The sequence below is a fragment of the Papaver somniferum genome, chromosome 3 (assembly GCF_003573695.1).
Source record: "Papaver somniferum cultivar HN1 chromosome 3, ASM357369v1, whole genome shotgun sequence".
In the NCBI taxonomy this organism is placed as follows: Eukaryota; Viridiplantae; Streptophyta; class Magnoliopsida; order Ranunculales; family Papaveraceae; genus Papaver; species Papaver somniferum.
The window spans coordinates 133,105,573-133,115,125 of NC_039360.1; the positions used below are offsets into that span (position 1 = coordinate 133,105,573).

The window sequence follows — 9,553 nt, forward strand, 5'->3', positions numbered from 1 at the left end:
GCGAGCATGTTATCTTGACCGACCAAGATTATCTCTTTGGCTCACGGAAGCCGGTCCCATCAATTTTCATAATTTTGACCTAATTTGCACAATTGCACGTATTAGGTCCAAAACTCTTCCAAACACTTTGGATTTTCATGAAGTGATCATCAGGAGGTCACATGACTATCCAAGGCCGGTTTCATGACCCCATGGTCGGTCCCTCACTCCGTCATAATTAATTAGGTTTTCCCACCCAAGGCTCAGACGAGGATTTTCGAATAAATGATTAAACCAGCATTTAATCATTCTTTCACCAACAAATCGTCAACTCTTCAGGAGTTCTTTGTATTTTCTCACGTGAGCATATGGACACTACATGGTTGATCCACGGTCCCATGTAGTCGCTCCCTCCTTCGTCCCATGGTTAAACTTCTGTCGAGCCATGAATTGATCATCAATTGATCAAATTAGGGTTTCTGAATCCAAGGATCATCATTCCAGATTCCAACCTTAATAATTTTACGACGACCTCATGGTCATTAATCTTATTAATTATTCTCGGTTCAACAACCAGTACTTTAATTAATATTTTGGCCACGCTGCCAATAATCCATCAGATGAGCAACACTTGCTCAGATGATAAATATTTGCTCAAACCAAGGAATATTGGTTCAACAATCAATATTCAACGATCCATCGAATGAGCAATACTTGCTCACTTCATCGTAAGAACTATACCTCTGTCTCATGACATGTTTAATTCATGAGTTTCAGAACATCATGTTCAACTCAGCAACTACATGGACTCATCGTCCCATCAAACCACGAAGTCATCAATTGACTAACAAACCACGAGACGTCAATCGTGTCACTTTGGGGGGATATCACTTAGGTTTTTGGTCTGGCGGTTTACGGCACGTGTGTTCAAACATACGATGGAATGTGAGCTAGTCGTGCAATCAAGTTGAAGGAATTCACGAGGTAATGGGTGAAAAATCGACCAAGTCTCCACACGTTGAGCAACTGGTTTCAAACACGATATCCACTTCCCCACTCCTTGATTCCATCAACTGTCACACTTCATGGGATCATGGTGTCTAAAATTCCAGCAATATAAATAAGGCTCTGAATCATGATTGAAGGATCGACATCAACAGTATCATCAATCTCACGTCTCATCGATAACACGAGAACATCAACTCATCGATTGAGAAATTACTCTGAACTGAGCAATTTCAATCATTCATAGCTTATCATATTCAGAATTCACACACCCACAATCTTTGATTACCATTGATTCCACACATTTCTCAGCTTTCCTCCTACAGATCAACCCATCTCCCTCTTTGCGACCGAATTTACTCTGGAACGGTCATTGTCTTGATTTAGGCCGGAGTACTACAGATTGATCTCTTGAATTCAAAGCACCCCCTTTGCAGCGGTGCATCTGTGTGAGGTTTAACGTTTCGCTCAGTTCGAGGAGTCTCCTCCGTTCGGTCATTTCCTCAATTCCTTAAAAACCAACAAGTCGTTTTTCTCCATATACACCATGAAACTCTCTCATTCCATCAACTTTCCTTGTTTGAGCAAAACTCACGGTTTCTCATGTTTTCCTAAAACGGTGAAAAATAATAGAAAAAAAATAAGAAAAAAGTGTCACGGGACCATGCTAGCTAGCCGGACGATCATGCCCTAGCCGTGGCCGGTTCCATACCTTGAAATCCCTTGTTTTCACAATTATTATTTACCTCATCTCATGAAACTCCTCCATTTGAGCAAAAACTCTGGTTTTTCCACATTTTCTCAAATATTGCTCAAACCATGAAAAAGCCAAAAAGTCAAATGGTCACGTGATCAACTAGGCTACTCACGAAAAAATCTATCAAAGTATTATTATTTTAATATTCTCAAAATATTGATCAAACAAGCAAATTTCTACTTGCTCATTCGAGCAAAAATCAAGAATTCCAGTCAAGATCAAACTCTTCTAAAAATCTGAAATATCGCTCAAACGCACATCAGAAAATACCAAAACTCTCGGAACTGAGACACGAACATTATGGTGACACGGGCATGCTTCATTAACCGACCAAGGCTGGCCCTAAGGCTTGCACGGAGCCGGTCCCACACATCCTTATAATTTTGACCTAATTTGCTCAATTGCTCATATTGGGTCCAAACTCCTTCCAACCAACTTGGAATTTTTTCAAACGACCATCACTGGTCCCACGACCACCAAGGTCCGGTCCCATGACCTCTTGGGCGGTCCTTCACTTCTCTACAAATTAGGTTTTATCACCTAATGCTCAGACGAGCACTATTTTAATAAATGATTAAATCAGCATTTAATCATCCTTTCAGCAACTGGTCAACAAAGAACTTTGGTGCATTCTCACTCGAGCACTCAGGCGCCACATGGTCTTCCATTATCCCATGTGGTCGGTCCTTCCTTCACCCAGTGACCCATTTTCAGTAATTCATCAATTGACGAACAATTGATCAAAAATTAGGGTTTCGAACAAACGCTCAACAAATCGCAAATATTTAAATTAATTATTTTTTGAACAATTGATCTAGAAATCAACATCTAAATTAATTATATAGGATTCGGTATAACTACAAATATTTAAATTAATTATTTTTTGGTCACACTACCATTAATTCATTAAATGGGCAGTACTTGCTCATCTGCTCGAATATTGATTTAACCATCAATATTCATTAATTTATCGAATTAGAAATACTTGCTCAAACACTCGATTCAAGTACTAATATTCAGTAATTTATCAAATAATTGCCCAATATTTTCTCAATTCATCAATATTGGTTCAATTATCAATATCCAACAATTCATCATACGAGAAATATTTGCTCGAACGAGCAATATTTCATCAATTCATCAATATTTCATCATGTTGATCCAATTATCAACATTTACTAAAGAAATACACATCTCAGCAGACATGTTCAATTCATGAATTCTAGAGCATTCGACAATCATGCTCAACTGAACAATACTTAGACTCACCGTCTAATCAGTCAACAATTAACCAATTAATACACGTCTGCCTTGCAGACTCCACGTTCGTGAGACATCAATCACGTAACACGGGGGATATTAATTAGGGTTTTGGTTTGGCGGCCTACGACACGTGTGTTCATCCACGATGAGAAATGTGCGTAAGTTTTGCAACCGGTTGAGGGAGTTAGCAAAGTAGTGGGTGGACGATTAATCAAGTCTCCACGCGACATGAAACTCATTTTACCATGATCTTCCACTTTTTCACTCAAGAAACCGTCACACTTACAGGGATCAACGTGTTCACTATTTTGACAATATAAATAAGTCATGAGTCGATGACTGAAAAAAACAACAATTCTCTCGATCGAAACTTATTCACAGAACTGACTCAGCGGTTCATCAATTATTGCAGAAACCTACAACACATCCACAATCCTTGACCATCATTGATCCCACACAATTCTCAGCTTCCCTCCTACAGATTAATCCATCTCCCTCTTTGTGACCGAATTGACTTTAGAACGGCCATTGACTTGGTTTAGGCCGGAGTCCTACATATTAATCTCTCGAACTTAAAAGCACTCATGTGCAGTGCATCTGTTTGAGGTTAAGCAGTTTTCTCGGTTGAGGAGTGTTGTCCGCTCGGTCATCTCTTCATTTCCTAAAAAACCAGCAAATCGTTTTTCCCCATCTACACCTCCTCTTTTGATGACAAGCCTCGTCTACCTCGAGATATTCGATCCACTGGTTCATCCTTGAATCGATCGTTGTTGATAAAGATCAATTGTTAATCATGCAAGCACTTTAAGAGTTTATACAAAAGGATCACACAAGGCTCATAACATTATTTCATACAAGTTCCAGTTATAAGTTAAGTGAACTATCTAATGGTTCTAAACCCATTTATTGTTGTGCACCTTTCATTTTCTATTTTAAATCATCTAAGGGTTTAACAAACCAATTAGGTTGGTTATCTAGTCCATTTGATAGGTCTTATGAATATCTACAATTTTGTAGAAGGATTCAAAAGCTAATTCGGACCATAAAGGGTCCAAAATATCAAATTAAGAATACATGGTACAAGCCCAAGACTACCAAACAAGTCCGATAATCCAAGGCCTGGTCTAACTGGTCAACTAATGGTCAATGTTTGGTCAGAATAAGTCAACTAACAGTCAACATCTAAGTCCAGTCCACAGTCAATGGGTTAACTCGGTCAAGGTCCACTGAATCAAATAGGGAATCAGTGAGTCAACTCAGTTAACAAGACTGATTCAGGTAAGTCAGATAAACTGAGTCAGCTAAGCTAGATCAGTCATACATCTGACTGATAAATAACACAAGGCATGAGCCAATGCTCAAGCCAAACACAATTTCAACATCATCCTCCCACTAATCTAATTTCAAGCCTGCATCTTTGTTTAACTTTGACACCCTTTTTTTACATTGCTACTCAAATTCTATATCTACAACATCATCATAACATATTCATTCAAAACAATGATTCATAACTCATTTACAAAACTAAATTCAGCTTACCAGCAAGTGCAGTAACTACAAGCTCTCAATAAGACTACCCACTGTGATTCACTACTACCACATCTTTTATAGCTCATTCTTCTTACACCAGTTCACTCATTATCCATTCTGCGTAACTTTTCGAGATCTATCCAGCGGTACTAGTTTCGTATCTAGATCGTTGTTATATTAATTTCTATTTATTAATATTCGTGTTAAACTAATCGATTTATTAGCATCTAAGACGTCTCTTGACTAGTTTAACAGCGTTGACGAGCTTTAGGGTCTTTACACGTGAGTAAACCAAAAGTGAAAAATAATGAAACCAGATTTCGTTCCATCAAAGACACGAAAATAAAAACACACCAACATGGTTTTAAGATTTTTGTTTTGTTTTGAAGGAAACATGGTTTTAAGATTGAACAGTGAATAATCAAGTGAAAACAATTGGGAAAACAGGTGAAACCTAGACCTAATTATGCTACAAACAGATGAAACCCTAATTATGGACAATCATGAGAAAAAAAGATGAGTCCCTAAATTGGATTTCACTTGACTGTCTACGGCCCCATTGCTTGTGCTCGAAGTAGAAGATATCATCGGAAATGTTTGATGCTTATTGGGGCTTCTTTGGTGACCATGAAGTCACCGGATAAATTGCCGGGAATTATGAACCCGAGAAAAAAGATCAATGATGAAACAACCGATTACAGATAAAAACCTAATTATAAAATTGAGACAAACACCAATTAAAGAAAAATGTAATTGAAACCTAATTCTGAATCCAGTGATTTCAAAACAGATGAAGCCTAAACCTAATTATGCTACAAACAAATGAAACAAGATGAAACCTAATTATGCAAAATCACCTATAAACCGAAATTGCGAAATGAAAAATTATTGATGCGGGTTGATTTTCGATCAAAAATAATTATTGAAGAACAATGAAACAAAATTTGGTGTTTCGATTTACCTTTTGGAGATTTTTTGACCTTTTTGTTAAGTTTTTTCTTGATCTTTTCATCTTTATTTTTCTCTTGTTTCTTTTAAAAATTGGTTTAGATCAGTAATTTGTTCATAAAATTGTTTTGTGAAGTGAAAAGAAGAAACAATCGAAATTGTTTCGGATCTGAATTTTTGGAAGAGGAGAGAATGTTTAACGGAAAACGAACGTTACATAAACGAAATGTAAGTTGTGAATGAAAATTGATGTACTTCTTTTTGTTGGGCTGAAATAGATTAGAGAGTTTAATTTATTTAGGTTTTTTGTATTATTTTTGTTTTGATGGGTTTTTTGTGGATGGATAGTGACCCCTTTTGGGTTATAACCCTCGGCCTATTAAAAAAAAAACCATTGTTTTTAAATTCAAAGTTCAGTGCCAAGCCTCTAACCTGCACGGGTTAACCCACCTAAGGATGGCGTGGAGCATATGAACTGTAGTTGCAACCGGGTCAGATTAGGATTCCCTGTAATTTACCCGACCCATTTCCGGATCCACTTGACTCTATAAGGCCGGTTCCTATGGGAATAGAAAACTGGTCAATTTTCCAGTTTTGCACCCACTATGGAGCTGGCAAGCAAGCAAACAGGTCTTGCAAAGTGGAAAATTTGCTAGGTCAGGTCAAGTTTAGATTTTCAATTTGATAGTTGTTACCTTATCTTGAGGGTGTTGCCCAAATATGATGCATTTGGATTAGCATTTGCATGATGCATCTTTCATTTATATGATGCATTTAGATGTAATCAAGATTTAAAGTTATTATCAAAGTTTAATTTTAAGATATTAATGAAAACTAAAGCATCTTTCATTAAGTTTGATAATTTACATTAGTGTCTCTTTTATTAATCTAGATATAATAAGATATAAACTAGACATAGCTTACACAATAAGGACTTTAAAAATAAACATTTGGGAAAATGTTCTCCATCTTGTTTATCTTCTTCATTTCACCAAACTTCCAATCAATGCGCTCATGAACGAAGCTTCATTTGTTTATCTTCTTCTTTGCCTTCAAATTTTCCTTTCCTTGAACTTTTCTTTGTTTTCTCTTAGTTGGAGGTTTGATTTGGTTAATATCCAGAACTTTTAGACTTTTTTGGTTTTTACCTATTTCTTTATAACCTTCATATATCTTACTAACGGCGGCTTCAAGCACCACTCCGAAAAAATCAAGTTGGATAGCCAAGTCAAGTTGGGATTCAAATTTTACCATTTTGTAAGAAAAAATAGAAATATTTTATGTAAAAAATTTGGTGTAATTTGTGTGTTTGAATGTCACATTTTTATAGCGGTGGAGAAAGAATCGTTGGAGATTCTCGACCGCTAGCGATGTAGTCTCTACCGTTCGGTTGAGACTCGATCACTTATCTTATTACCCACAGTGGCGCGACCAGTTTGTCAGGCCAGCTAGCATGGCAAATGGGGGTACTTTTCACTTCTACTCTCTTTCTCGGCGTAGAAGCCGATATTTTAGAATTAGGGTCCTACTCTCTCAGTCTCTAGGCGTAGAAGCCCGGTAATTTAGAATTAGGGTTCCAGATTGACTTCTTCTATATGGATTCAGAACGAGAAGGTAAAAATATGAAAACGTTCAAGGATTTAGGTTTATGTGAATAGTTAGTTGTAGCTTGTGGTAACATAGGTTGGAAACATCCTTTTAAGGTTCAAGCTGAAACCATCCATTATTCCCTAAAAGGTATATTGCAGTGTTTATATGTTAAATTTGACTCCTTAATGGTTTTAGGGTTTAATGTGATAATTTGTTTGTATTTTTAGGGGAAAATCTGATTTGTATCGCAAAAAGCTGTTCTGGAAAAGTCGGAGCAATCTCTCTTCCCATTTTAAATGGCCTACTCAATACTCGTCGAGCATTCTTGGCTTGTGTTTTTTCGCCAACACGGTAAATTTTCTGGTTTTTATTGATTATTTTCTTGGTTTGGTTGTCTTCTTTTTCTTTTTAAATGGAATCCAGTGAGAGGGCATAGCGGATTGCTAAAATGTTTAATACAAACAAGTATAGTGCATGTGCGTTGCACGTCGGCAAACACAACACGTGTCGCTCTTCCACGTGAAATCTACTGCGGCTCCATTACAATTGCACACTCCAGTCCCTCGCATATAAATAACATAATGCAACAGCCCTCCCATGCCATGCCTCCTGAAAGTTGAGTCAGCAAACAACAACCCTTTTTTGCACGTATTTTACACTTTCGAATTCCAGACCCTCGAATTAACAAAGTAAAATAAAAAGGAAAATATTATTGGGAGCTTAATTGTTAATAACATATCACTAAGCAATAACAGATGACCTTAGAACATCTTGGAATACAACATTTTTAGTACATGTTCCAGAGGCATCCGGAAGAACTATATTTTTAACTAACACTTTTGTTGTAGTTCTTGAAACTCCCCTGGATAAAGCAACATATAGTTGTCCGTGACTAAAAACTGCAACTGGTCGATAAATAATAACATGTGGTATTATCTGTCCTTGTGCCTTGTTTATTGTGAGGGAAAAACCTGCACAAACTGGAAATTTCTTGCGGACGAACTTGAATAGGAGTATCACCTCTTTGGGAGGTTCCGTGGGTACCCGTGGAATCAAGACTCTGAGCCCCGAACAACTACCAGTAACAATCTTTGCATCAATGAAGTTTCTATAGGGACCTCTACATAATAACCTTGTGTCAGTTGCAAAGACCATAACTGGGATCAAGATTCCTCAAAAAAATTATTGGAGCACCTATCTTGAGTATAAGTATGTGAGGAGGCAATCCACCTGGAGCAATAGTGTTCAAAAAATCTCCGGTCCACAAATTGTTTGGGTCATATTGAGTTATGTCAAAGGAATGGTAAACTCCCTCATCTCCAGGAAAGATGCTAATAACTTTTTGATTGAGCTTTTCAACGATATTATTCTTGGGAGTTATCAATGCCCTCTGACTCATGTAGCTTTTATCACTTGCATGCTTTTCAAGCTCTGGAAACACCTCGTCAATTAATCTCTCAACCGATTGCTCACCTTCCCACTTCATTACAATATCATCCGGAAGCTTCACCATGTCATCCACGGCAAATGGCTCAGTCCCATCTCCAATCCGTAGCAAGAATTCTGAAAAGCTAGGGTCTAACCTTGAACGCATGTTCTCTTTTAAACGAATCACCTTAACATCCTTCCAGAATTTTGCGTTTGTCAAGCATGCATTAATTGTCTGTGTTCGTGTCCCTTGCTCAATCACAGGAAACACTTGATGAAAATCCCCACCTAAAAGCAATATCTTCCCTCCAAATGGCAATTCAACTTTGGTGAAGTCTCTTAACGTTCTGTCCAGAGCTTCAAATGCATATCGGTTTGCCATCGTTGTTTTGTCCCAAATAATCAAATCGGCTTTTAAAATGAAATCTTACAAAGGATCTTCTGCGACTATGTTGCACGTAGAAGTTGAGGTTTTCGGTACAGGTATCTTAAATCTAAAATGTGCGGTCCTCCCACATGGCATCATGGTTGCAGCAATCCCTGATGTCGCAGTTGCAATTGCAATACATTTTTCACTACGTAACTTAGCCAATATCACCCTATAGAGAAAAGTTTTCCCTGAACCACCCGGACCATCAATAAAGAATATAGATTTGTCGCCTCTTCTAACATAATTCACTACCCTGCATAGGAATTATAGCAATTATATACAAATCAGTCCAATGGATGAATTTCCCTAGAAAGCATAACACCATGGTGAAAACGTAAAGAACTGAAATAAAAAGTACCCAATCTTAAATTAGATTAGACATTCTCGCACAATAATATTTTGTATCAACTGTGAAAGAGTGTAAATTTTGAAATGTAATTTCTATGAAAGCAAATAAAGAAAAACAGAAACGGATTTAAGATCCTCCAGTTTAAATACTAAGAACATGGAGTAACATGTATTTTCTAAATACACGTCACACCCTAAATGAGTTTCATTCAAAAGAAAAACAAACTGCCTAGTTACTATGCAACATCCAGACTTGAGAGAATTGATAACGGTTC

The 9,553-nt window shown here is 37.2% G+C and overlaps 1 protein-coding gene across 1 annotated transcript; it reads right to left on the bottom strand.

The window, feature by feature from the left end:
* Nucleotides 1-8,210: 8,210 nt before the first annotated feature.
* Nucleotides 8,211-8,882, bottom strand: LOC113360001 (ATP-dependent DNA helicase PIF2-like). The gene has a single exon (XM_026603555.1). The coding sequence runs from the start codon at nucleotides 8,880-8,882 to the stop codon at nucleotides 8,211-8,213; it is 672 nt and encodes a 223-aa protein (XP_026459340.1).
* Nucleotides 8,883-9,553: the final 671 nt, after the last annotated feature.